Source organism: Canis lupus, chromosome 6, assembly GCF_003254725.2.
Source record: "Canis lupus dingo isolate Sandy chromosome 6, ASM325472v2, whole genome shotgun sequence".
Lineage (NCBI taxonomy): Eukaryota > Metazoa > Chordata > Mammalia > Carnivora > Canidae > Canis > Canis lupus.
Window position 1 is genome coordinate 42149826 of NC_064248.1, and position 27435 is coordinate 42177260.

At 51.2% G+C, this 27435-nt stretch overlaps 2 protein-coding genes and 1 long non-coding RNA gene across 6 annotated transcripts in view; 1 reads left to right on the forward strand and 2 right to left on the reverse strand.

Moving 5' to 3' along the window:
• The window catches only part of GNAI3 (G protein subunit alpha i3), a 39849-nt gene extending 34250 nt beyond the window's left edge, over positions 1 to 5599 (reverse strand). The window contains exon 1 of one of the 2 annotated variants that reach the window (XM_049111025.1): positions 5554 to 5599. In XM_049111025.1, coding sequence (XP_048966982.1) covers positions 5554 to 5584 — 31 coding nt within the window. In that variant the 5' untranslated portion in view covers positions 5585 to 5599. Of the gene's footprint in view, positions 1 to 3912; positions 4175 to 5553 lie in introns of those variants that run through there. The other variant, XM_025417336.3, reaches the window with a different exon arrangement.
• A 1100-nt stretch (positions 5600 to 6699) lies between these two features.
• Positions 6700 to 13424, reverse strand: GPR61 (G protein-coupled receptor 61). Of its 3 annotated transcripts, none has more exons than XR_007411059.1 (4): positions 13267 to 13424; positions 10365 to 10548; positions 7885 to 10125; positions 6700 to 7222 (listed from the first exon to the last, which is right to left on the reverse strand). XR_007411059.1 is itself a non-coding variant. In XM_049111024.1 (3 exons), exon 3 carries the CDS (start codon positions 9494 to 9496, stop codon positions 8141 to 8143), a length of 1356 nt encoding a protein of 451 aa, XP_048966981.1. In that variant the 5' UTR covers positions 9497 to 10125; positions 10365 to 10548; positions 13267 to 13424; the 3' UTR covers positions 7866 to 8140. The 3 variants fall into 3 exon arrangements, 1 of the variants encoding a protein (XP_048966981.1); XR_007411060.1 differs by having other exon boundaries at positions 10365 to 10451; positions 13267 to 13374; XM_049111024.1 differs by lacking the exon at positions 6700 to 7222 and having other exon boundaries at positions 7866 to 10125.
• An 8183-nt stretch (positions 13425 to 21607) lies between these two features.
• LOC112640709 (uncharacterized) lies at positions 21608 to 27414 on the forward strand. The gene is made up of 3 exons (XR_003124164.3): positions 21608 to 22285; positions 22617 to 22688; positions 26926 to 27414. It is a non-coding gene; the product is annotated as an uncharacterized LOC112640709 (long non-coding RNA).
• Positions 27415 to 27435: the final 21 nt, after the last annotated feature.

Sequence of the window (27435 nt, forward strand, 5' to 3'; positions counted from 1 at the left end):
CATAATAAAAGAAATTACCAATACTGAATACTTGTTTGCTAAGCATTTTACATGTATTTTCTTATTGCAATATTATAAAATAAGCATCATCATGCCCACCTTATATATATGAAAAATTAAGATTCACTGGCTAAGTTATATGCTCTGGGTCTCACAGCTAGTAAGTGAAAGGGAACTGAATCTAGTTCTATGAGACTCTGAAAGCAGTGCTCTTATCCATTCATTAAACCAATGCTTCCCAATTTCTGTCACATGATGGCCACACTGAAAAATGATATTTGTAAGGCTTACTAAGGGAAGCTGGCAGGCTTGGTAAAAATAATATATATTTTCTTTATATCACAAAATTATGACATGAAAATAAGATACAAAGTATTGCAGATGATATTAAATACTAACTGGCATAAACCTTCCTAATAAAATATTTTCAACTACCATCTTCCCAAAGTTTTTTTTGTTTTTTTTTTTTTTTAATTTTTTTTATTTATTTATGATAGTCACACAGAGAGAAAGAGAGAGAGGCAGAGACACAGGCAGAGGGAGAAGCAGGCTCCACGCACCAGGAGCCCGATGTGGGATTCGATCCCGGGTCTCCAGGATCGCGCCCTGGGCCAAAGGCAGGCGCCAAACCGCTGCGCCACCCAGGGATCCCCACCATCTTCCCAAAGTTTAAAGAAATCGTACTAAAAGTGTTCAAATATCATTTCAACTGTTGCAAAATTTTGAAAAGTTATGAAAATGATTTAAAATCTCAAAAATATAGGGGTGCCTGGGTGGCTCAGTCAGTAAGCACCTGCCTTCAGCTTGTATCACAATCCCAGCGTCCTGGGATGGAACCCCTGCACCGACATCAGGCTCCCTGCTCAGTAAGGAGCCTGCTTCTCCCTCTCCCTCTGCAGCAACCCCTGCTTACGCTCTCTTGCTCTCTCTCAAATAAATAAATAAAAATCTTTAAAAAATAATAAAATTTCAAAACTACAAAAAAAATTTACAAACAGCATACTTGTATGCCATCCTATGCACTGCATTCTGGTTGGGAAGCTTTGCAATAATATAACTTTGTCTTTCCACCTACTATTGTGACTAAACATTACTTTGGCATTTTCAAGATCTTCTCAAAAACATACCTAAAGGAAATTCAAACCAAAGGTAATCAAAAAATTGTAACACATAAGTATTCCTTAACTAATTTATTTTTTTTAATGATTTTATTTATTTATTCATGAGAGAGAGAAAGGGGGGGGGGCCAGAGACACAGGCAGAGGGAGAAGCAGGCTCCACGCAGGGAGCCCCATGCGGGACTCGATCCTGGGTCTCCAGGATCCCGCCCTGGGCTGAAGGCAGCGCTAAACCACTGAGCCACCAGGGCTGCCCTCCTTAACTAATTTAATTAGAATTTGAAACACTCTGACTTCATAGTCCACCTTGTTAATCACTATACTAAACTGCATCTCTCCAAAAGAGAAAATACAATACACCTATTGTGTGCCAGGAGAGACAAAGGTAACCAAATACATCCCAACTTAGACAAGTTGGTTAGTTCACAGAGATGAAGTAAAAACTTGCATGTACATCAAAGGACGTATTCTATAGCAAAAAAAAAGGTTATCTGTATATTGTGATGAGTGTGTTCTGCTTACTGAAAATACGGGGTAACTTTAACTTCTGTGCATTATGATATGGTTCAAGCAAGAGCATCTGTGTTTGCAACTATTTATATTTGTTGACTTGCTCAAGAATATTAAAAAATCTTACTTAAAACAATGAAATTGATAAAAATTAAAAGCAAATGTCTTAGTACTTTGATTTTTACTTACTGTTTTTGAAGTTCGCTAAGTCATGTGTTTAATTTTGTTTTTAATTAAATGCACTATTTATAAAATCCCAAATAAAGATTTTTTTCCAGACATTTGCTTGCCTAAATTCTCCCTGCCAAATCCTGCCATTTGGAAGAAAACCTCACAGTTTACAACTGTACTACAATAGGCTAATGTCCTGAGGAGATCTCTGATGGTCAATGTAATTCAAAACATTTACAGAAAATGAAAATACACCTTTAATTTCATAACCAATCAATCAATACAGACATTAATGCCTTGAGTATTATATAATGGTTTGTATTAAGCATCCGAAAGAGCCCCAAGAGCAATGTCCAACATTAGGTGGTTCATGCTAGTAAATATGTAAGAAGCACCTACTATGTGCCATGGACCATGCTCATCCACAAATGATACTTGTTAAACAGAAAGTGGCAGTCTAGAACTACAATTCAAATTCTTGTGTTATGAATATCACGTTAGATATTCAAACCAAAAGCTCAAGCTCCAATGCATAACTTTCTTCCTATATCCAAAGAGTTATTCCTAGGGCTTCTGCAATCTACAAACCACTAAATATGCTAACATGAAGAGACTAGCATGGGCACCCAGCACAACCCGGAGTACAAAATAAGCCTTGGGTTATGGTGGTGTACTCTGTCCTCTGGAGCTTTACACCATGAAAATTTGGCACTTCTCCTAACGTGACTTGTTTTTCCCAAAAATTGTTTTAAAAAAGAAAAAAGGGGGGGGGGGCGCTTTGTTGCTTACAAAAACTATTACTCCTACATATTCTTCTCTAACAGAACTTTAGAAAATACTAATAGTAAAGAAACAGTGACAACTAATTAGTAAGCTGATGCCAGGGTACTTTATATGACTTACTGAGCCTCTAGAAACTGGTCTCAAAAATGCTTAAAAATCATGCTGAGTGGGACGCCCAGGTGGCTCACCGGTTGAGCGTCTGCCTTCGGCCCAGGCGGTGATCCCGGGGTTCTGGGATCGAGTCCCACGTCGGGCTCCCTGAATGGAGCCTGCTTCTCCCTCTGCCTGTGTCTCTGCCTCTCTGTGTGTGTGTCTCTCATGAATAAATACATAAAATCTTTGAAAAAAAATCATGCTGAGTAAAACGCATCTGACTGTACCTAAAAGCTGCTCATAAAGAATGTGGGGTAAAAAAAAAACAGTAATTTCTGAAGCCAATATTTTTAGTTTGGAGAGACAGCTCACCAGAAGTTTGTCACAGCTTTTATAGTGTGTCCAATTCCATAATCTATCCTAAGATAACTCCATTCCCACTGCACATCATCCCTAGCAACTATTCAGCAACTCCCAATATGTAATCTACTGTCCACTGTATCTTTGACCACAAACCTCAAACCAGCCAGTCCTTAAATTTCCTCGGCTCACAAAACCTCCCCCTTTATATAGACAAGAGGAGTTACAAAAACTTTCAGAGAGTAAAAGTGACATAAGGCGGTGAAAAAGTATACACAGCCCGTGCACGCAAGCTCTTCTCCTTTGTATCCAAGAACGTGTCATGGATCCCAATCACACACCTTCGCACTCCTGGTTAATCCAGGGTTCCTCTGCCTTATCAATAGTTGAAAACGCCCACGTGCTAATAAAGGAGAGTCCTTACACCTCCACTCAGTCTCAGACCCTGTTTACATTACTCATTCGCGCATCCCAACTCCATCCGGTCGAGGTATCGCTCCAACTCCTAAGCCATCACACGAGCCTCACCCACACTCTCCCGTCCTCTTCGCTATCAACACGCTCCAACTCCCTGCAAAGCCTTCCCTACCATCAGCTCTCCCTTCATGAGTCTTTCCCGGGTCCCCAACACAGCCTCCACGTCCTCCTGCCCAGCGCCGACTCCAGCACGGAGTCACGCCCTCCCCGCAGCCTTATTCCTACAACCCCAAACCCCACCCCTTCCTCGCGCCCGCCGGGCCTCCCGCCCCACGGCCGTCACGCCCCCAGATCCCTCCGGGGTCCTTCCAGCCGGCCGGGCCTCCCCCCTCAGGGCTGCCGAGCGCCGGGGCCTCCCGCCCCCCCGCCGGCTCCGCCAGCCCCGCCCTCAGCCCCTCACCAAGGAGCAGCAGCTTCACTTCTTTGGCCGCTTTCTCCCCGTCCTCCCGCAAGTTGCGGTCGATCATCTTGCTCCGCTCCACCGCCGCCTTGTCCTCGGCGCTCAACGTGCAGCCCATGGCGGCGGCGGGAGAGGGACCGAGGCCGGGCTCACTCACACACCGCAGAGACTGCGGCTCCGCGGGCGCAGACGGCGTCTACTGCTGGGCGGCGGCCCTCTCCGTCAGCTCCTTGAGCGCCCGAAGCAACCGGATATCCGGCGTGTACGACACTTCCGGCGACGCCCCACGGCGGTGACTGCTCCGCGTCTCCCGCTGGGGCCGAGGAGGAGCGATCGAAGGCGGAAGTGCGGTGCCCGGCGGGCGAGGCGTCGGCCAGCCCCGGGGACGCCGCTAGGCTTACAGCTTCTTCTCCTTCTCGGCTGCTTTATTTGGATAAATGTAGAAGAACCAGGGACTGGCTTCCCCAGTTCGTGGCGCCCTCCCGAGTCCCAGCCGGCCTTGGAGGGCGGCGGAGTTCCCAGGAAGAGTCCGCTCCCCGCACGGAAGTTCCTGCTGAGGGCTTCTCCCCGGCCTGGAAGCCCCTGTGGCCCCAGGCTGTGGGGAGCCCGAGCGCCCTCCCGAGGGTGCCCTGTCGAGCTGTGTCGGCCCGGCCGCGGTGGGAGCTCGCCGCGCACCCTACCCCCCGCGCCTGCGCCCCCCCGGGGCCCGCCGCTGCCCCGGTGGGACCGCCCTCCTGGACGATCCGGTGCTTGTGCTGCTACCTGCGGCTTGCGCGGTGCCCGCGCCACGTCTCTCCAGTGTGAGCCAGTTGGGCGCGGATAGAGAGGATCCTGCGTTAGGCGCCTCGGACTCCTACCAAAATCAGTTAACCTCAGGCCCACGCCCCAAAACACACCAGCGCATCCTGTCAATCTCCCCGCTGAAATCTCCTGTTGTAGTACCACACAAAAAGGGAAGTTCTGGTAGATTTGTCTTTCAGCTCCTGCGTCACCTGAAAACAAACCTCTATGAAAGCCCTCGACTTTTCACTCCTAGTTCTGAGTACTACCTTCAAAGTGACTCTGAATTACCTTGATGGCTAAATAGCTGCACAAATACCCTCCACCCTACATTCTAGAGATGAGAACTCTTGTGGTCCCCCAAACCTTTGCCTGGGATTAAAAATTATTTCCCTAATAGAATCTCAACCTTAGCGTATAAGATCCAAACAGAAAGGTCTATATGGCGATGATTCATTCATTAGAGGGATTTCTTGAGAGCCACCTTAAACAACTTCATCCCCTATAATTTAGTAATGCCAGTCCTTCAAAGTTTGAAGAGACTCCTACTCATTCCCAAATGACTGTTACAATAAGAATGATGGCTTTCCCGTAATCGGTACTTATGGGAGAGGAGGGCAAGAAGAAAGGGAAGAAAATCCAGTATTTATGGAGCACCTATTTGCCAGGTATGGCTAGGTGCTTCCACGTGCTCATCTCTTAACCCTCACAACAACCTGGGAGATAGGTAATATCACCCCCATTTTTTTTCAATTGAAAAAATAGGCTCAGAAAATTAAGCATCTTTCCCGAGTTCACACAGTAAATAGAGGTCTGACTCCAAATTCACCCCTTTCCTGCCATGCCGCTGGAAGATGTTACCTGGGGAGACCTGACAACAGAAAGTCGTCATCCAGGCTTGAGAGCTACCGCCCAACACCACCAGGTGCAGGAAAAGTAACTAACAGGACGGCTGTCTCAACCTGTTGAGTCTTGCGCCCACTAGAGAGGTCAGATTTTATCCAGGAACAGCTTTCCCAGCCAAGGATTACATAGCAGACTCTACCAAGCGACCCTGATGACTAGAAAACAACTGGAAGGTGGTCACGGCAGAAACTATTGGGAGAATACTCAGCATAATAGAAATTTTTATTTCCTTCATGATCCCCGGCGGGGGGGTGGGGGGGTGGGGGGGTGGCAAATTGAACCAGCATGTGTCAGATTCTGTAATCAACGCCAGTGAGATCACAGTGTCAGGAAATTTCAGCCTGAATTAAAGATACCCTTGCACTTCAAATTTTCTTTTTTGATGTATGTGAAGGAAGGGTTGGAGGGCAAAGTCAAAGGAAAAGCAAAGTAAATGAACAAAATGGCTGCCAGGCAATGTTTCCAGTCCTCCCCTCTCCCCACTCCCTCTCCCCACCCCCAGGCGCGCACCTTTCCGGTTTCCACTGGACTCACGCTGCCACCTGCTGGCAATGCTTAGGGCCTACGAGCTGATCCGCGGTACTTGAGGAAGAGTTTCCCCTTACCTAAGAATGAGATGCCTCCCTTACGAGTTAAAAGGGAGGAGAGCAAGAAGAACATGTTTCTCAATCATGAAAAAGATTCTCCTTGGTAGATATACTAAGGGATTTCCTCAGTTTAATAGGTTCTAGACTAGAGTAAGTCTGATGGTAGGAAGACGGAAACCTATAAATTTCCCTAGATCTAAAGGGGGAAAGCTATTTGCCCAGTTTCAATTAACAAATTCTTTTCCTGGACTAGAGTTGCATCTAAGACCCTCACACTTTCCACAATCCCCAGAAAGCTTCCATGTAGGTATTGCTGCAATGGACTGAGCTCCAATATATTTCTCAAACATTCCTTAGTGCTTTACCAGATATAAATGCTCTGTAAAAATACAAGGTACCTGATCGAATTAGACAATTCCTCAAAGGCAGTGACTCTGTGTGGGCCCCGGAGAATACTAGGTCTTCAACTATTATGCACTGACTTGAACTGAAATAGTAAATGTTGATATCAGTATAACTTTTTATAATAAAAAGTATTTATTGGCCATTCAGAGGGAAACTATCCCACTCCCACCAACCCATCTTACCCTTTAATGTTCAATGAGCCAGGAATTTCTTCACATACAGATCAGAACACCCTCTGGTCCTGCCTCATCCCTTTAATATTACTTGATTCAATTGAGGGAAATGGATGGACAGGGAGTCCCAGATGGGTATCCTGTCCAGTTTGCAACTATTCCTCTTCCCTTGAAAATACCACCACTGATACCAACCATCAAATTCCTACAGCCTCAGTCAGTGAACAGCTGAACCCAATTCCTGTGCCCTCTCTCCACCCCAGGGCTGCAGATAGGAGAGAGATTTAAGTCTTTGTCACTGAAGCTAATTTTGAGAGCGATGAATGGGAGTAGGGAAGCATTTAATGGACCATGGAAACCCCACCCTTCCCATTCCCAACCTTAGTCTCTTGTACCCGATTGTCCAGGGGGCTGGAGGTGGGTCACTGCCATGAGGAGAGATTATCAGGGAGGCCAATCCTGGGAAGAAGAAGAAAAAAAAATTTACAGTGTTATTGGTCAAGGTGATCATCTGGCCTGGCCTCTGTATCCAACCATCTTAGCAATTCAAATGCTAACCCCACCTTCAGCCATCTAACCCCAATCTTTTCTACTTCTTCATTCTAAAAAATAAGGAGAAAGAGCCATCCTGTTGTATCCTTGCTTTACTGAGATCAAGCTTCCGGGAGAGAGACTGCAAAATAGAACAGAAGGGCTGTTCCCAGAGGGTGGGAGAGAGCTGCAGTCAGCTTTCCTGCCTTCTACTCTTTGTACCTTGCCTACTATTTCCCCTTGCTTCTGGCCAAACTCAGGAAAGGAATATACTCAACTGGCCCTCTCACTTTAAGGAAACATCATGTCTAAAACTAAAAAAGACCCATTAACCCAAATGGAAACACTTAGCTGTGTTTTATTTAGTTCTTTTTAAACCTAGCAAGGAAAGGAAAAAACACAGGTCATTTTCTTACCTTGCTTGGGTGCAGTTCCTGCCCTGAACAATTACACTGAAATGAAATATCCTAAAGGATCCCTGAGATAACTCCAGACCTGGCCTGCCGCTCTATATCCCCCAACTCCTACCCATAGAGTTTCCCTGCTTCCTGAGGCATGGAAGGTTCACTGGTTGAAAGGCATCATCTCACCTTCGTGACCCTTTATTCTCATTACCATTTCACCAGGTTCCCTCCCCCAGTAGTCAAGGATCAAAGCCACGTCCAAGGTTTGTGCCACACGTTCATCCCGTTGGCATCGTTCCTGATCCAGAAAACACTAAGCAAAAGCCATGTGCAGAGACCCCAGCCCCAGCCCCTGCTAGCCGGGAATAGGTGACCCCACAAGGTGTTCCTTCAGTCACAAGCAGCCCCGGCCCCATCTCCCTCCGGGTGTCCAGCAGCCCAGTCACGATTCCCGTCGAGGTGAGGGGGCCGGATGGAGGTAGCTGTCCGACATGATGATGTCGCTGGTGAGTTGCTGCTCCAAGAACTCAGAGGTCTCTTCAGCTATCTGGCCTGGAATTCTAAAGTCTACAGCAGGTGTCTCCTGCTTGGGGCTGGGGAGGGGTCGGGCAGCCCAGGACTCCGTGGGACAGCCGGTACCCTGGAGGAACTGCAGAAAGTTCTCCTCGATGGAGCCCTCCCGGCTGGGCAGCCTCAGCTCCTCCTCTGGAGCTGGCTTGAAGAAGCAGACAAACTGCTTGCTGAGCTCCCCCCTGATCTGTCGATTGAGACACCCATAAAAGAAAGGGTTGGAGGTGAAGCAGAAGTAGCCGATCCAGGTCACCACGTTCTCCACCTGCCCAGTGGAAATGGGCTGAGCACTGAGGGCAACGTAGAGGTGGAAAGAGAAGTAGGGCAGCCAACAGAGCAGGAACTGTCCCCCCACAGCCAGCAGGACCACTGCGGCCTTCCCTCCCCCGAACGTCCGGTGCGGGGTGGTCTGGGGAGCCCCGGAGCTGGTGACCATGGTGGAGCGGCTGCTGAGGGACTCCGAGCGTTGGCGGGGCGTCTCCATCCAGGTGGGCAGCGGGCCGCGCTGCAGGGCGGCCACCCGGGCCACCCGGAACATGCTGCAGTAGACCACGAGGATGAGGAGCAGAGGCAACAAGAAGTAAAGGACGGCGAAGACCACCACGAACAGCTGGCAGTAGGCGCCGCGGCTCCAGTGCAGCGAGCAGCCCGGGGGGAGGCCGGGGGCCCCCTCCTCCCGGGAGGCCCGGCCCAACACGGGCACGGAGGCCATGGCCAAGGCCTTCACCCACACCCCTACCAACACGGAGGCCACCAGCCCCAGCGTCATGCGCACTTCGTAGCGCATGGGGTGGACCACGTAATAGTAGCGCTCCACGTTGATGGCCGACACCGAGAGGATGGCCAGGCTAACGAAGCATATGCTCAGGAACAAGTAGAGGCGGCAGGCGACCTCCCCAAAGAGGTCGTGGTCGAAGAGGGCAGAGCTGGAGAGCATGGCCAGGGGCATGAGGGTCAGCGCGGCCAGCAGGTCCACCAGGCAGAGGTGGAAGACGAAGACAAATTTTCGGAGGGCGGGGGTCTTGGCAATAACGGCCATCACAGCGGCGTTGCCGGCCACGGCGATCAAGTCCAGCAGGAGCATAAAGAACAGGGCCACGGACTCTGAGGCCACGTCCTGCAGCCCCACCTCCGGCACCCCGCTGGCAGTAGAGGGACCTGGGGTCTGAGGGACCCTCCCCAGAGTGGAAGAGTTCCCTGATGACTGGGGGATGGGGGAGGACTCCATGGGGCCGAAAGAGGACACCCAGGGCACCTCCTGTCACAGGCCCATCCCCCATCCTAGTCCGGTGACCCTGGGATGGCCAGCCCAGGCCCAGGCTTGCCGAGTTCGAGTTCGTGCGTGGGGATGGGGGCAGGGGGTGCCTCCTGCTGGAGCCTGCCAGGCAGGCTCTAATCGCCAGCCTTCCAGGCCGGGCTGTGCATATAAGGGAACGGAGGGCTCAGCAGCTCATCTCTCCTCTCAGGCAGGAAGGAGGTGGCTCTGATCTGCCTTGGTGACCTCAAAGAAGGAGACGTGAGAGATGCCAGAGCCTCACCCACTCAACACTCCACCTTCCGAGTGGTCTCCAGCTCCTTCTTTTGCTTTTCCTTTCCACTGTCCTCCATGCCCTTCTCTTCTCTCAGGGACTGTTATCCAGAGATCCTAAATCCTCTGTCTCCCTCTCCTAGGGTCCCGCTGAGCTCCGGGATCGTGCCCCAGTTTTCAAGTAGCTTATGTAAATTTCTTGATTTCTTGTCTCAGAATGGCAGGAGCTGTTGGGGTGCAGAGGCGACACAAAATCTGGTTTCTAGTCCTAGGCCTGGGAATGATGGACTCTGTGACTCTGCTGGACTTCAGTTTCCTCATGAAGGCATCTGTAAAATGAAGGGAACAGCAGCCACTTCACAACTGTGTTTGGAGGAGCCTGTGAGACTTAATAACAATACCACCCATATGTAGTAACATGTTTAAAGATGCTTTCCAGGTGCCAAACCCCGTTCTAAGCACTGTACCTAAATATGCTCATTTTAGTGCTCACACAACCTATGAGTATTACTCTCATCCCCATTTTGCAGTTGGTGAAACTGAGGTCCAGAAAGATTAAATAACTTACCAAAGGCGGCAAGGTCCAGGTAGGTGCCCGTGTGGTCCGGCTCCAGGGTCAGTACTCCAGCCCACCTGATGGTGCCCTCTACAGCGACTGGAATGCAATAGGCATTCAATGGATAGTTGTTGCATCTGAATCATCTCCAAAAATGTCTATTAGTGCTCTGGGGCTACCATTGGGAAGAGATCACCTGAAAGAGGGAAGGACTGTGTTTGGTGTCCTGTGACATCACCACCCCCAAGATAAAGAGCTGCCATTTGGGGAGTGTTGAGGAGGAACCGTGAAAACAAAACATTCCAGCTGGAAGGAAACTGGGATGCTAGCCCATTCAGGCTCCACTGCCCCCCAAACCAGAAGGGCATAGGTCACTTGAAAGCTGCCCTTCTTTACCCACTCATTAGCTTTTCCAAGCCACCATACCCCTGCAGGTGGGGGAGGAAGTGCCTAACCTTCCACTCCCGGGGTCCTCAGATCTCTGATCATTGGAGCAGATCCCCGGCCCAGAGTCCTCTTGATCCTGGACCATTAGCACATTCCAGAGCTAGGAGGGAGGAGTAGGTGTCTGGGGGGTGGGGGAGGAGTAGGTGTGAGAGTGAGTAGGTCACTGTGATGGTGGAAATGGGTGAGCATAAAGCAGAGAAGACAACTGGAAGGCATTGAGAGGGGAAGAAGTCTGGGGTTTCAGCGTCTCTCATTTCTCCCGGCCAAATGGCAGATCAAATGTTGTATGTGTCTCATTATCCACATTAAGTTTGCATATAGTTGAAATAATAATGCCTTTAAATTTTTTCATTTCCGGGATCCCTGGGTGGCGCAGCAGTTTAGTGCCTGCCTTTGGCTCAGGGCGCGATCCTGGAGACCCGGGATTGAGTCCCATGTCAGGCTCCCGGTGCATGGAGCCTGCTTCTCCCTCTGCCTATGTCTCTGCCTCTTCTCCCTCTCTGTGTGTGTGACTATCGTAAATAAATTTAAAAAAAAAATTCATTTCCATATCCTATTCTTGCAGTCCAGTTTCTCCCAGTATAATATAGAAAGGTATGCAAACTCAAGGCAAGCTATAGATACGCCAAGTCTGTAGCCAGGTCACAAGTTCTCTGGATCACGGTTTCCTCATCTGTAAAATGGGAAGATTGAACTGGACGACCTCCAAGATTCCCATCTCTGACAACATTTGATGACTCTGTGAGTTCCTGGGCTGCCAAGGGCTTGGTGGTGGCTGAATTTAAAAACCCATCATTTCTCTGACTGCAATGATGTGGACCACGTGGGGCAGACCGTTCCCATTCCCTCTCCGTAGTTACAGCCTTACAACCACCCTTGGGTTTTGGTAACCACCAATAGTGTATTCCTTTAACTTCAAGCATGCCATGCATGCAATGGGTGCTCAGTATAACTTTGTGAATTGTATCAAACTCAAACTGATCTGTTGAGTCCCTGCCCCTTAGTACCTGCCCCTGCCCCTTCGTACCTGCTCCAAGTACACTCAGTAGGGCAGCTGCGTGCCAGCCAGAGGACTCTGCTCTGGAAAGGGTAACCTGGTCTCCTGGACTTGGCACAGCCCTAACTTTGGACAATTGCCTAGGGATTTGCCTCTCCCCAGGGATAACAGGAAGCTCATTTCACAGTTAAAATGGCCACATTGACCCAGGGTCTATAGAGAAGGTAGGTGGAGATGGTTCCAAAGTGGAGACATCAGCTTCTCATAAGACACTACCAGGAAAAATGCAGAAAGCAACGCTAGGGAAGGCATCCTTGCCCCTTACTTTCCATGCCGGGCTTCATATCTTTCTCATCCCTTCTACCTGGGAGTGGAGGCCTGAAGATGTGGCTCTGAGGCCCCGGGAGCTAAAGGAGTGAATGCCCTCCATGTCTGCATGAACATCAAGAGTCTGCCAGCAAGGCCCACCCAGGGCCCCAGACCGAGGGAAGCAGACATGGTTTCCACGTGGAGATGGAGGGGGCACTGTGCAGCCATGACGGAGCCCTAGGCAAGAAGGCACTGGACGTTTCTCGTTTCCACAGCCCCCTCGGCCTGGGCAGGATCTCCACACTGACTCCTAAATGCCAGGATTCCAGTTTCTGTCCTAACAGATGGACCAACGTGCCTGCTCCCCAGCACTCCCTACTGATGGATGGGGGTCAGGGAGGGCAGGGTTGTGCATCACAGTGTCAGAGGGGAAGCCCAGAGAGCCTCACTCCACTCCTAGCTCACAGCATCATGCCTTCTCACTCGCTCTCATCTTGCCACTGCTTCCTGACAGCAAGCCCTCCCTCACCTCCAGGACCTCTCAGCACCTGGCAGGCTTTACCACCATAGGGGCCAAGGTCTGGCCCCCTGGCCAGGGCATCGTCAAGTTACAAATATCTTTGTTTCAGGATGCAAGATGTGCATAAGTGCCCACCCCAAGGCCACAGAGATGTTGCTGGGATTCGAATGCACCTGTTTCCTAAATACAGAGCTTCCAACCCAAGGACCCCAGCACGGCCTTCCTTCAAACAACAGTATGTCCCTCCTAAGCCAGGAGAGATTTCCAGGGGGCAACCACACCTCTCCCCAGCAGAGTTGCCCACGCCCAGGACGCAGAATTGCCCATCAGCCTACATGCCAAGGGACCCATTCCTAGGATGCGGGGGACCCATCTCTATGACATGGAGGAAGACAGATGGGGAACCCTGTCTGCCTGTAGGATGTGGGTACTCCCTCTGGCAGGAGATCAACCCCCATCTCTAGGCTTCAGAGGTGCCCACACCCCAATACCTGGGAGCCCATCCCTTGACGAAACTGCCCACCATAAGGTAGGGTGGGCTGGTCCTGGGGACGCAGAGCTACCCTCCTGCAGAGTACCTCAGCACTCACCATCAGGCCCTGGGACAGGCCCCTATTCCTGGCCTAGTCGACAACTCCTACCTTTGCTGAGCAGCTCCCGGCTCCCATGTGATAGCTCCTCTCAGCTGATGCTTCTCCAAGGCTGCTGAAGCCTGAACCACTGCAGTGAGTGGTGAGAGGCAGCAGGCAGAGCAGGATGCTCCAAGAGCTTCTGGGTCCTAATGGCCTCCTGCTTCCCACCCAGCCCCTTGGAGCCACTTCTGAAGCAAGGAGCCAGGCACCAGTGCCCCCACGGAAAATGCTCAGGGGTGGTTCCAACCCCCCTCACTTCTCTTGGATTGCTGGAGTGGCATCTCAAAACCTTCTTGGGGCCAGTGACCATAGTCAGGGGAGACTCTCCTGGCCAGCCTGGTGAAGTATAAAGGCTACTCAGAATCAGAAAATCCCAGTTTAAGGGCTGGCTCTGGTACTTATGAGCTGTATGACCTAGGGCAAGTCACTTCCCATTTCTGGCCTTGATTTCTTATCTGTTCAAAGAGAATATAGGATAGATGATCCTGAGGCTCCTGACAGCCCTGCCATCGCATGCTTCTGTGTGACATCAGAACCAAGATGCTTTTGTAGCAGGTTGGTCAATGCAGACACAGAGTACCAGGTTAGGCCTGGCAGGGGCCAAGGTTCCAGGGTCAGCTGCCAAAAATGTACAGGGGATAGGTTCAGGAGTGGCATTCAGGTTCGACAGGGAGCTAAAGGCCTTTTCCTAACTCTGCATTATCCCTCAGGAGTCACATTACTATTGTTTTCTTAGATTGTATGTTTATTTGGTGTGGGCTTGTGAGAACCGATGGAGGTGGGGGGATCTAACATCCCCATGAGCCACCATAGTGGTACCACCATAACACTGTTCCCTGAAGACAGAGTGGGCACCAGGAACTCAGGAAGGCTCAGATTGCTCTGGATCTGTAGGACTGGACTGAGCTGCAGGACACCATCCTTACAGCGTCCAAGGCCATGTGATGAGCCTTTGGAGGCGAGATGGAGGGGCATAGCCTCCCACTATAAAGAAACCCTGCTCCCCTAGGTACATGCCTGACACCCAAGGATAGGATCCTAACACTGCAGAGTTGAAACACACCCCACAGGCCAAACTACCCATGTTTCTGAGGCCCAGAGAGGTGAAGACATTGTCCAAAGCCACACATGGCAGAGCCATGAGCCTAGGTCAGGAATTCAGGCATGATACCTACTCCCGAGCCCTCTGCCCTGAGACTTGCCCATCCAGAAATTCTTTCTGCCTCCAAAAGGAAAGAAAGACCAGACTCAACTGAAAGAGCCATGAAAACACTGAGTTACCCAGAAAACCCAGAGAAGTCAAGGTCTGCCCTGTGCCCCAGGTTAACTGTGAAGAGGCCACTGACCAGCCCAAAGCGCAGAGTGATCACCAGTATCCCCAAACACATTTTCTTGAGCTCTTACAAGTGCCAAGTCCTTTATATACTGTACCTTCAATCCTCACATAAATTCTATGAGGCAGCCTTTATTCACCTTATTTTATGGATGAAAATATGGGAGCCAGAGATTAAGGGACTTTCCCGAGATCACACAGAGAGGAAGTGCCAGAGCCAATATTTGAACCCAGGCCTGTTTGAAGCTAAAGCATTTACTCCTTCCTCCATGCCCCCATGGCCTCTCTGGAGACCTGACATGGGACTCTGGGCTGAAGCCCTAAAGCCTATTCCACAGAAGTGGCCGTGGCTTTCCAGGAGACAGCCTGAAATAAAACACATATGTTACTTAGTACAGGGAAATCAAATTAAAATATCAAATGTAAACCTGTAAACACCATCCTTACAGCGTCCAAGGCCATGTGATGAGCCTTTGGAGGCGAGATGGAGGGGCATAGCCTCCCACTATAAAGAAACCCTGCTCCCCTAGGTACATGCCTGACACCCTGTAAACAGCAAAATGATTTTTTTCTTTTTCTTTTTTAAAGATTTATTTATTTATTTTATGATAGACACAGAGAGAGAGAGGCAGAGACACAGGCAGAGGGAGAAGCAGGCTCCATGCCGGGAGCCCGACGCAGGACTTGATCCGGGGACTCCAGGATCGCGCCCTGGGCCAAAGGCAGGCGCCAAACCACTGAGCCACCCAGGGATCCCAGCAAAATGATTTTTATTAAGCCCTGTGCTGACATGTTGGCAAGATCATCTTGAGATCGGCCAAACCCTCTGGGATCAGGTAAGGCATGATCAGCACCCGCATGCTTCCTGAAAGGAAGCCAATGGCCCCTTCCAAGGACTGAGAAAGAACCAGAGCACACACAGGCTCACCAGTACAGGATTATCCAAAGGGCACTGGATTGGGAGGAGAACCTTGGTTCTAGTTGGGCTCTACTCTACTGGTTGGTGGTAAGCCCTTGGCCTGTGAGTTGGCCATCTGTGCCTCAGTTTATCTACCTACTATAGTTTTTTCTATCTCTAAAATTGGCAAAGATTCACCCCTCAGTTTATCGAATAGGGATAGGAAGCCTGCAACCCAAATATAGTCTTATTTTCCGGCTTGGGGGAGCTCGTACAGTTTGCCCAAGCAACTGGCATGATGGCCAGTGGGCCAAGTCTCCAGGTCCCAGAGAGCTGTTAGGAAAGGTGGCTCCAAGCAGCCAATGGATCCTGGCACGTCCTCCCAGTTGCTGGAAGACATTTTTGCTTGGGAACATGGAGTGAGAGAAAACCGCCTATCCTGGCCTGGCGGCAGCTGATAACAACCATGAACAATAAGGGCGCCTGGGTGGCTCAGTCGGTTAAGCATCCGACTCTTGCTTTCGGCTCAGGTCATGATCTCGGGATCCTGGGATCCACCACCATGTGGGGCTCCACACTCAGTGGAGAGTCTGCTTGAGGAGTCTCTCCCTCCTTTTCCCTCTGACACTCCCTCTGCTTGTTCTCTCTCTCTCTCTCTGTCTCTAATAAACAAAGAAATATTGTTTTTAAATAATAAAAACAGTACTGGAGATGATGCCAGTTTTTGAGTGCCTAGCCTGGGGAGGCACTTCTTACGCTGTATCTCGTTAAATGATCTCAGTCAGGGTTTGAAGTAGCTATTGGCACTACATTCCCCCCACCCGCTCTGCCAATCCCTCCTTTCAGACTTTAGTGCAATAGACGATGTGGGAGACGGAGGTAGAGAAACTGGGGTGGCCTCACAAGCCACATCAGAGGTGCATGGCCCACCATGCCGCGCGGAGCCCAGGAGGGGACTCCTGTCCACTGGGGCAGGGTGGCGGCCCTCCCTCAGTATTCTGGTGGGGCCCCTGGTGCTGAGGTCTGATATCTCCATCCTCAACTTGCTCCTCGAGGTGGCCCTGTCCCTCCCTTGCCCACCAGTGCCTCTTGACAGGGTCACGTCCACCCCCACCCAACCTCTCCCACCCCCTCAGGAGATCAGAGCTAACCAAGTTTATCTTCCATCCATCTGTCCGTCCATCCGTCCATCCATCCACTTATTCAATAAATATCTCTCTAATGCCTTTTAGGCTCCCACAGCACACTCCCGGTAGCCCCTCACCTACTTAGTGGCACCCATTGCCCTCCTCTGTTGTCTCTGCCTCTGTCAAAACCTGCTGTCAAGGAAGAGGCTGATAAAGCCACTCGCGCGGGTAGCAGCTAATGTGTTCTGTCTCCCAGGGATTTTAACAATCTAACAGGGAACAAAGGGAAGAAGCTGAAGGCTGGGATTCCAGCATCCACCAGGGGTGTCCCTGAGATCCCACGACACAGACTGTGGGTTCAACCGTCGGCTCCCCCAGCCTGGGCTTGCCCCCAGGACGCCAGCATTGCATCCTCTGCACCCCCTACATCCGCATGGACACCCAGCTCTCCTCATGAGACAGCGGCCTCACAGCAGGGCCCTCCCCACCGCAGCCCCGGCTGTGCCAGCACTAGCCATGCCTGCTTCCAGGCCCCCACCCCCATGCTCCCCATCTGGGGGCCAGGCTGAGGGGCTGTGGAGGAAAGCAGGGGTGAGAGCCTTTCCATTCCCTTTATTCCCCCACAGTCTGGCCTACACCCCCTGCCAGGAGCCAAGATCCAACGGTATATTCAGCCTGCAGCTGCCACTGGTCATGTGAGCCCATTGCTAGGTTACAGGGACCCAAAAATAAATCCTTCCCAACCAGATTAGAAACTGGGGGCCTTGGATGAACCAGGCTCAAAAGAGTGGCAGGAACACCCACAGTGTGTGTGCAGGCCAGGCCTGCTATGAGACTGGGGAGCCTTCCCCACACAGCCCCCGCTTCATCCACCAGCTGGGGCTCCATGCCGGACCCCCAAAGAAAAATATAGAGAGCTCCAGGCTCCTTAACGCAATAAGTCAATCTACAGGGGAATGGGCCTTCCTCACTAGCAGTAGGGGTTTGCTTGGGCAACAGCCCTCTCCGTCTTCTTCCCAGACACACTCCCCACCTTCAGCCTAGCCCTCGGAATGCCCCACCCCCAGTGCACCTGCAGAGCACTGTAACCCTTGGCCCTGGGGCCTGTGAAGCAATCTGTATCAATTCTCCTTTTGCAGACTCAGAAAGGGAGATCCAGCAGGAAGCACGGTACTGGGCACTTACACAGAGTTTCTCGACCATCTTCCAAGTAACCCCATTCACAAATATGGAAACTGGGGCTCAGAGAGGTTAAGTGATTTTCTTTGAGCCACACAGTTGAGCAGCTGGGCTCCGACTCAAAGATCTATATTTTATGAGTGCGGGGTTGTGGCAAGGAAGAGGACAGAGAAGCACAGCAAAGGAAGGGGAGTCCCTGAAAACCCTTCCCTGTGGTCTGATAACTGGCCACTTGACTTGCTCTGAATTGGGCACACTGTCTTCCACCGCCACCAACCTCTACAGCCTCTGAGTCAGGCCACAGCTGTGGGCTCTGTCACCTTCTCCGGGACTATCCAGGACTTAGGATCATTCCAGTGCTTAGGCCTAGTGGGAAAGAGGGCATGTACACCCTCCCCCACCCCCCCATAATCAAAGGGTCACTGGAAGTCAGGTACCTATTTTACAGACGAAGAAGCCCAGAGAGGAGAAGCAACTTGCCCAAGGCCACCCAGCTGACCAGTGAAGTAGACCAGGATCCAAGCCTTTGGATTCCTACTCCCTTTTCTGCCTGTTATTAAGGATGCAGACAGTTGGGGTCCATCAGATCTGATGCTGTGGTCAACCTGTGGTCCCCTATCACCAATGCCTTTCTCTAACCCACCGCATCCCCAAGACCTGCCCTATTCTCCTCAGCAAAGTGCTCCTCTTCTCCACCAAGCGTCTGAGGGTGCCCAGACTCCCCCCTCACTTCCCCATATAGGTGCCTCCCCATTCTGAACACATTCTGATGGTCTCCTAAAGCTTCAGAGCACCCCATTCCTCAGCTCTCAGCAGCCCAAACAGCAAACTCCACTCCACCTAATACAAGAAATGCGTATTGAGCACCTACTATATGCAAAACTCTGTTGGGGGGGGGTGTTAGAGAGAGAGGTATGAGGATGAAAGGAATACAAACCCTGACCTCTACAATCTAAGGTGTTTACAATCTAAGATGGGGATGAAGCAGGCTGTAAGCTTCAGCTTCCAGTCGTCGTGGAAGATTTAAAGGAAAAAAGGTGAACTTACTCCCTCAGGAAATCTGGGCAGGCTTCATGGAGGAAGCAGCATAGGTCTTAAAGGAAGGTAGAATTTTGACTGGCCATAAATGAAGGGGGTTGGGGAAGAGAAGAGTCAAGAAGGAAGAAGGTGGTCTGGAAAAAAACATGGAGACAGACAAGCTTAGGGAATATCAGGGCACTGTGACTTAATCCACGTGTAGGGAAAAAGAATAGAGAGGTAGGTTGGCAGGGCTGTGGGCAAGCCAGTCTGAAAAGCCAAAGCCAACACAGCAAAATGTTTTGGGGGGGGCGCGGATGAAGGGCCTCACTCCCGGGACCATCCCCTGTCTTCTGAGTGAGTCAGTCAATCAGTATTTACTGAACTCTCGAGTTCCAGAGTGAGAGGTTGAACTCCAGGCTGGGAGTTGTCCTTGTCACTCAGGCCTGGAGGGAGGAGGGAAAACATATAGGTCACCTCAAGGACGTAGCGTCTGTGAATATATGACAAAGTCAGCTCAGAGAAAAGGGGGGGTCAGAGAAAGCAATGAACCCATATGGCCCTTGTGCCCCGGGGGGCGTTCTCAGAGCCACCGGTGTGTCCATTCCACGGGGAAGAGGCAAAGGGTGGAGTGCTTAGGTCATTTGAGAGCCTGGAAACTCTCTCCTCGAGATTCACGATGTCCTAAGAAGTTGCCCGGCCTGATGTGCAGAGACGCAGCACCCTGGGCCACCTGGCCGTTCACACCTGTGGGAATGACATCCTCCGCTCTGGCCTGAGAACAAAGAGCTGGGCTGGGTTTCCCGACTTGAGCTCCACAGAGCAGACCAGCTGTGCCAGGTCTCTGGTCTGGGGTGGGGGGTGGGGGCGCCCCGATTTACATTTCTGGGGCAATTCCATCTAAGAGAGGGGCCCTCACCCCACCAGCCCCCTTGAGGCCCCAGGCAGCCTTCCCTTCCTTCTGTAAGCGGGGCACAGAGATGCAGGCTCTGAGGCCTCTTTCCCAGACATTCTCTTTTCCTACAACGTCCTCCCCATGAATTTCTGATCCACCTAGACACAGGATCCTCCCCGCGTTCAAGTCTTGCGCCCCTCAGTCCAAGGAAAGGCCAGGACTCCGCGGGGATTTGGAGAGATGGCTTCTAAGTGCCTCCCCAGAGGGGGTGACGCCCGCCTGAGGGCCCTCAGCGCTGTGACAGCTCCGTCTCCCCGAGGCCCAGGCTGGAAGGACAGCCCTGCGGCGGCTAAGTCGGGCCCGCCTGAGCCCGGTCCGGCGAGGGGGCACCGGCCGGGAAGAGGCCCCATCCCCAGGCCGCCCTGAAGGCTGGCGGCCGCAAGAGGGCAGTGTCGGCCACAGAGACCGGTCTCCGGAGGCCAGGCTTCTACTTGGGTCTCTCCTGCGGGACTCACTGTCCCGTGGGTCCCGATCTTTTCACCGATCTGACTTCCCACAATGTCTGCTGGGAGGTCCAGGCAGGAGCGCCAAGCCTCCAGGAGAAAATCCCTTCTACTCCTAGGAGATGCCGTGGGAGAGATGGACAGACTGGCGTCCTGGAAGGAGCTCCCAACTCGGGAGTCCAGGAGCTGCAGGTGCGCAAGTGAACAGCGCCCTTGGGGCTACCCTCGTAACGTCTCTGAACCTCAGTGTCAAAGGAGGGCTTGGGAGAAGCTTGTAGATGCCCAAGGTCCTCTGCAGCTCTAGACTGAGTCTGAATCTGCAGCCATCCCTGAGTGCGGCTTCTCTGGCCCGGGCCAGGACAGCTCGAAGGATTCAGGGCCCCAGGGCCAGCGGCAGTGGCCAGAAATAGCACTGGGCACTCCTACTCTCCACAAACCAGGCCATTCCACCGGGAATCATAGTCAGGAAGAAATGCAGTGCTGGCACTGGGAAGGGGCACAGGAAGGCTGACCAGGGTCAGCTGGGCCCCAGAAAGACCCCTCCTCTAAGCAGGTCCAGCTGACGATTTGTACGTGACTGTGTGACTAGTAGGAAGGCTGGAGGCTGCCTGAACGATGTCACCTGCTTAGGCCCAGGCTACCCAAAAAGCCTTGGGGCAGATTGGGCTGCCTACAGTGGAGGCTGGAGAAAGCCTAGATCCCTCCCTCCCAGGCCTTTGCACACCACACTCCCCAGTAGTCACCTCCTCCCTCGCCGAAGTTGCTCTGACCTCTGCTTCCAGCTCCCTGCCCACACCTTCCCAGCCCCAGAAAGCAGAGCCCACAGCCTGGATTCTAGGGGAAGATCCTTGCCCAGCCCCAGACAAGCCCTGTTCCCTGTGCCTCTTTGACCCCAGCCATTCTCACAACGCCTGTAATTTCACACCAGGCACCTGGACGCAGGGACCAGACCAGCACCTGCCCTGATGGGGCATCTGATCTGGCACCTGGGGCCTGACTCCACCCAGTACAGGGTGTGTCCTGCTGCTTGGATCCCATCTCTTTTTTCCCCCATGGCCCCATTTCTCCCTTTTCTCTCTCTTATTTGGCTTCCCTCTTTTGATCTCTCTTGAGAGTTCACTCTCAGCTCTTAGGACTCTCCAAGTCCCAGGGCCTCTTCACCGTGGGCCTCACTGCCCACCTCTCTGTTGCTTTGCCTCAGTGAACACCTTTCCCTTTCCATCTCCCTCTCCACCCTCACTTCCTCCTCTGCAGTGAGCACATTGAGAATCTGATCCATCCTTCCCTGGACCCAGGGTATAAATAGCAGAGGGAGGCCAGGCCAGGAGCCAAACTTGCTCACAGCCTCTTCCTCACGGCCCCAGGGTTGGGCGATCAGCACCAGTAGTGGGGCGGGTCCCAGGCAGGATCTTGGGGGCAAGGGGCTGGAGGGTTGGGACTGAAGGGCACTGTACAGAGTGCCAGCCCCTGATGGAGAGGGGGTGTGACAGTACACTGGGAGTCCGGAGCTTCCCCTGCAGGCCCAGCTCTCCCCGCGGCGATCCACCCCCCCACACCTGACACGGTGAGAGAAGCTTCTCCTGCTAGAGAGGAGTCTGGGTCAGAAGACTTCCCAGGGCCACTGGAGGGCCCGGCCCCTCCTCCAGGGCGCAGATGCGCGGGGCCCTGGGGGGGGGGGGGGCAGGTGGCTGCCGGCAGCCAGCAGCTGGGGATGCAGTGGAAGTGGTGCCCTCAGGAAACAGGCCGCACTCTCACCCTAGCCAGCTCCCTGGCCTAATTAGACACCGGAACGGGCATTGATCGTCCCTGAGCTCATTATGTCACAGCTGGGGAACAGCTGGCCAGTTTTTTCCAGGCCATTAGCTGCACAAGGAGGGGGGCGCAAGCAGGATCAATACCCGGTCTGTCTGTGGGGGAAGCGGCCGGCGGCTGCCTCCGTTGGCACTCGCCTCGGCTCTCTCTCGGGGCTGGGCTGCCAGGGGCTGAGCTCCTTGGAATTCTCATACAAAGCTTGTCTCCTTCCTGCCTGGAGTGACAGACCCGTGGCTCCTGAGCTGACCCTGACCTGGCCCACAGGTACCCTCTGAGTCTTCTCTCCCAGGGCCTTAGTAGGGCAGGGAGGAGGTTCGGGTTACGGGCGTTGGTCTCAGAGGACACCTTCAAAGTCCAGCTTCTCTCCACCCCCACAGCAAGATGACACCTCGTGCAGCTGCTTCTGCTGGCCTCAGGCCCACCTCTCTGTGCCCCTGGGCTCAGCCAGCGTTTGGTTTCCCGGGAGGTGGGGAGATGGCAGGGGATGCTCTGATCCTTAGGGGATTGGGAGGGGATTGAGAGGGGGTGGGAGGAGGGAGGAAAGAGGTGATAGTTCTCATTCTCTTTCTCTCTCCTCCTGGCCCTGGGGAAGCAGGTCAACTGGGTGGCACCCAAGCAGGAGGAAAACTATCCACACTGCCTGACCCCAGGAGGCCCACTATCAGAGGTGAGTTCAGGGTGAAGTGAACTGGCTTTTTATTTATGGACTCATAGAGTGTCAAGTCTGGAAGAGACCTCCAAAATATCCTGAGCTACCCTCCAGAGGCAGGAAGCAAGCTCTAAAATGCCTTAAGGTCTACTATGCCTGGCTGACTGCTGACAAGTGGTGCTAGTCCCCTCGGTTCTTCTGTTTGTTCTATACTGTGCTCTAACCTACCCCAAGGTCTCTCTGGGCTTGTCCTCAGGCTACCGGTGGAGGCAGCACTCACCAGGAGAGTTGTGAAGACTGCTGGACTCTAGACTCCCCTCCACCCTGCCTCCACCCCTGCCCCTAGCCTCACCGCACCACCACACCCATCGCTGGAAGTCCTGTTGGGTCCAGATGCTGAGTTCCTGGGCAGTTTCCCTGCTCCACTCAACAGAGGCCAGGCAGTGCCTTCTGCTTCCTAAACATACCACAGTAGCCTTGCTTTCCAGAATTAGCAGTGAACAGAGCGTGAGAGTCAGAAGTTCTGATTTCCAGACCTGAGTTCCTTCCAGCCAGGCTCCAGCCCTGAAGAGCCTGCAGAATGATACTAACCAGAAATACTGAAAGGCCAAAAGGGCCCTTAAAATGTATTCCTCATGTTACAGATGAGGAAACTGTCCCAGTGTGGAAAAGTGATTTGCTCAAGGACGCCTCACTGGTTAAGGCAGATCTGAGACAGGTTTGCCAACTGCCAGGTGGTTGGTATTGGTTCCATTCCACCACAGGGCCTGGTCTCTAAGTTCCAAAAGTCACTGATCAAGGTCTAGTGGATCACCCATGACCCATCCAGCATGTCCCAAAAGCCCAACAAGTCTGTCTAACAATCCCAGAGTGCACCCTCTTTCTCAGGGCTCTCAGAACACAGAGGGCACCTGAGGCCCATCAGAATGCTCCTTGGTCACACCACCACCAACAGAAGTAGCCCTTTCTCCTGTGAGCCCCCATCAAGTCAGGAGCAGCTGCTACTCAAGGGATCAAGCAAAGACCAGCTGGGCTCTGCTGTGTCTGATGTTTGTCTGTCTGTCTGTCTCTCTGGGTCAGAGGACAGCGGGAGCCTAGAGATAACGTGGCATTGCTGGAACTTCCTCCAGCCTGAGTCACTGGGATGGAGTACATTAGAAGAAATGAAGTATTGCTCCTTCTGCTGGCACCGTGAGGAAAGAAATGTCTACATGGACTAGAAGATGATGCAGCAAGTGGCCTGGGAATCAGAGAGGGTGCGAGATGAGCTCCCGGGGACGGCTTCCCAAAGCCACTGGCAGGAGAGCTTCATCCTCACTCTCTTCTCTCTTGGCTCCAGATAGGGAGTGACATCCTTAAGCAGCAGGTGTAAAACCCTGAACCCTTGTGTTTCTAGCAAGGCCATGTGGGAAAGGAGATGGCCAGACGGCCTGGAGAGGAATTCTAGCATAGGATGCTTTGCAGTGGCCCACCGTGGTAGCGAGCTCTGGGAGGCAGAGCAAGAGGAGAGCAGCGCCCGGAGGCAGGCCAGGGGTCATGGAAAGGGAGTGAGAGAGGTGCCAGCGACAGACCATCTCCAGTCCAAGTGTCATGGAAAGGAGGACAATAGTTAAAGTCCTGGCTTGATGTCCCATCAGTGTCATTCATTAGCTTTGTGGACTGGAGCCAGTCCTGGACTCCCGGACCGTCAGCTTTTCCTGATCTGTGAAAAGATACAGGGAGCAATTAGCTGTGCAGGTTGCTGTGGCTCCAAGGCCTACGTGAGGGAAGGTCAGCGAGAGGCTTTGGGAAGGGTACAAACAGGAATGGTGATTTTTATTACCCCACGCTGCTGTCAGCTCATCGCAGTGCATGGCATAAGGACACTGATTCCCAAGCTGCCAGAGAATGGTTTGTATCGTAACATTGTGTGCACAAGCATTTTTGTCAGGAGTGACAGAAGCAAAGGGGCTTTCCTTCTAGAAGGGACTTCCCAGGCCCCACTAGCAGATGTTTATGAATCTATAACAGCATTCATCAGTCCCCACAGGGTCTCTCTGCTCGCAGAGAAGGCGCCTAAAATTGAGGCTTCCAGGATGTGTATGCACACACACGCAAAGGATACAGACCCATGAATCATGTCAATCCCCGGTGGCTTTGTCATCAACTGTCCCCCTTCCTAGGTGCCAAGCCTCCTCGGTTCTCAGTCCATTAAAAGAGTAATCTTTTTGAGAATAACAATGTCCTGATGGTAACCAGATGAAGAACTGAAAGAGATACCAGGACTGAAGGGGTAGTTTTGCATTCGTTCGTTGTCGTTGGCCCAGGGAAAGAAGCTACCTCTCTAACAATTATATTTGGTATCATGTTTCCTGACTTTCAAAGGACTGTCATATATATTATTAAGCCACATGGCATTCTTAGGAGACACATACCATCGTCTGAGGCTTGTAGATGTGAAGTACCTTTTTCCAGATCACCCAACTGCTAGGTGACAATCTAGGTCATTTATCCCCAATCCTGTTTGCTTCCTGTGACACTTTACTACTTCTCACCTCCCGTGAACCCTCAACCCTCACCAGTGTCTCTTCTGCCCGAGACCAATAGCAGAGTGCTATGCTACTGCTACTGAACACCTACTACTAGAGTCTGTGATGTTTTTAACTTTTGGATTTGATATAGATTTTTTTTTAAATTTTATTTATTTATGATAGTCATCACAGAGAGAGAGAGGCAGAGACATAGGCAGAGGGAGAAGCAGGCTCCATGCAGGGAACCTGATGTGGGATTTGATCCTGGGTCTCCAGGATCGCACCCTGGGCCAAAGGCAGGCGCCAAACTGCTGCGCCACCCAGGGATCCCTTGGATTTGAAATAATTGCAAACTTAGTGAAAAGTTGCAAGAAGGGTACAAAGGACTCTTCTATACCTTTCGCTGAGTTCCTCGATTTGTTTTCTGTTTCAATTTTACCACATTTGCTTCATTGCAGGTATGTCTCTTTCACTTCCCCTCTCTCCTCTCCCTCCGCCCCCCGCCCATATATATATGTAAAATTTCTGATCCACTCAAGAGTGAGTTACAAGTATGGTGCCCCATTAGCTCTTAACACTTCAGTGTATATTTCCTAAAAACAAAGACATTCTCCCACATAACCGTAGTACAACAATTAGAATCAAGAAACTAACATGATACAAAACTACCATCTATTCCAGAGACCCCATTCAAATTTATCATTTGACATTTTAATGCCTTCCCTTCTCCCCATTTATATAATTATATCAACTCAACCATTCTTATCCAGTGAGTCACAACCTAATAATAAAATTATTTATTTTGATGCCTCAGTTGTCCCAGTCTTGGCCTGTAGATAACCCTTCAATCTGGATTCTGTGTATTTTTGACATGGTCCCGTCATTCTTTGAGCACATCCTTACTTTATAGCACAACCAGATGCTCCAGGCTCATCTAGTACTTTCCAGGCTGATCAGTCCTGGTTCCTTTTAGTGGAAAATGATATTTAGAAGCCAAGATCTGGGTGTTGGGTGTGCTCGCTGCTATTGGGTTATCATTGCTTCTAGGACCTCAAAACAGACAGAGCTAGAAATACATATGTGTGCACACACACACACCACTCTATATTAAAAACATGAGTTCAAAGTAGGCACCCCAATTCTGATCTAATACCATGGAGTGTATTCCCTTTCCATAATGTAACTCCTTTCACTAACTAATGTAATAAATTTCCTGGCCACATAGGCCATCTTCTCTGCCCTAGATTCACCAAATATGCCGGTTGGCCCAGCCAAATTTTGCCCCCAACTCTTCTGACCACACTAGCTGTACTGGCTAAATCCTCCATCCAGATCAAAGGGAAAGAAGACAGGAAGGCGAATTTGCCATATTTTTTTTAAAGGATTGGATTTATTGAAGAGTTTGTCTTCATCACACATTGAAATCAATTTCACAATCATTCAAATACTTGTCATATACCCTAAATATACCTGTTCCAATAATAGAGCACTTTTAATATGTCTAATAGAGTTAAGGGCCAATTATTTATGAAGTTATTTCTGGATTAATCTGAAAAAACAGATTATAATGTGTGTGTATATGCTCATTCTGCATCTCTAAAACTTCTCATAATCTAATTTATATTCATGCTGACTTGTAGAAATGGCAATGCAGAAGCCCTTTGCCTGTACTGATAAGTTTGGAAACAAAAGTTCAAAGAAAGTATGTTTACCAAACCATTTTCTTTTACCTACTGCATGCATAGCTTGACTACATTTCCCAGCCTCCCCTGCAGCCAGATGTGGTCACGTGACTGAGTTGTGCCCAGTGGAATGTGGGCAAAATTGATGAACACCACTTCCAGACCTGGCTGGGAAAACTTTCCACACAATTCTGCACGCTCCCTGTCTCTTCCCCCATCTGCTGATTGAATACAGAGGATCCTAGTAGAAGATTCCAAAGCCTGTAGCAGTTAGCAGGGCCGCAAGATGGACAGTGCTGGGTACCTGAACCATCACATCAATTGAAGACCATCAACTGAATATCAGTATTAAATAGTCATGTGAGGGCAGCCCGGGTGGTTCAGTGGTTTAGCGCCACCTTCAGCCCAGGGTGTGATCCTGGAGACCCAGGATTGAGTCCCATGTCTGGCTCCCTGCATGGAGCCTGCTTCTCCCTCTGCCTGTGTGTCTACCTCTCTCTGTGTGTCTCTCATGAATAAATAAATAAAATCTTCAAAAAAATTTTTAAAAAATGGTCATGTAAGTGAGAATGT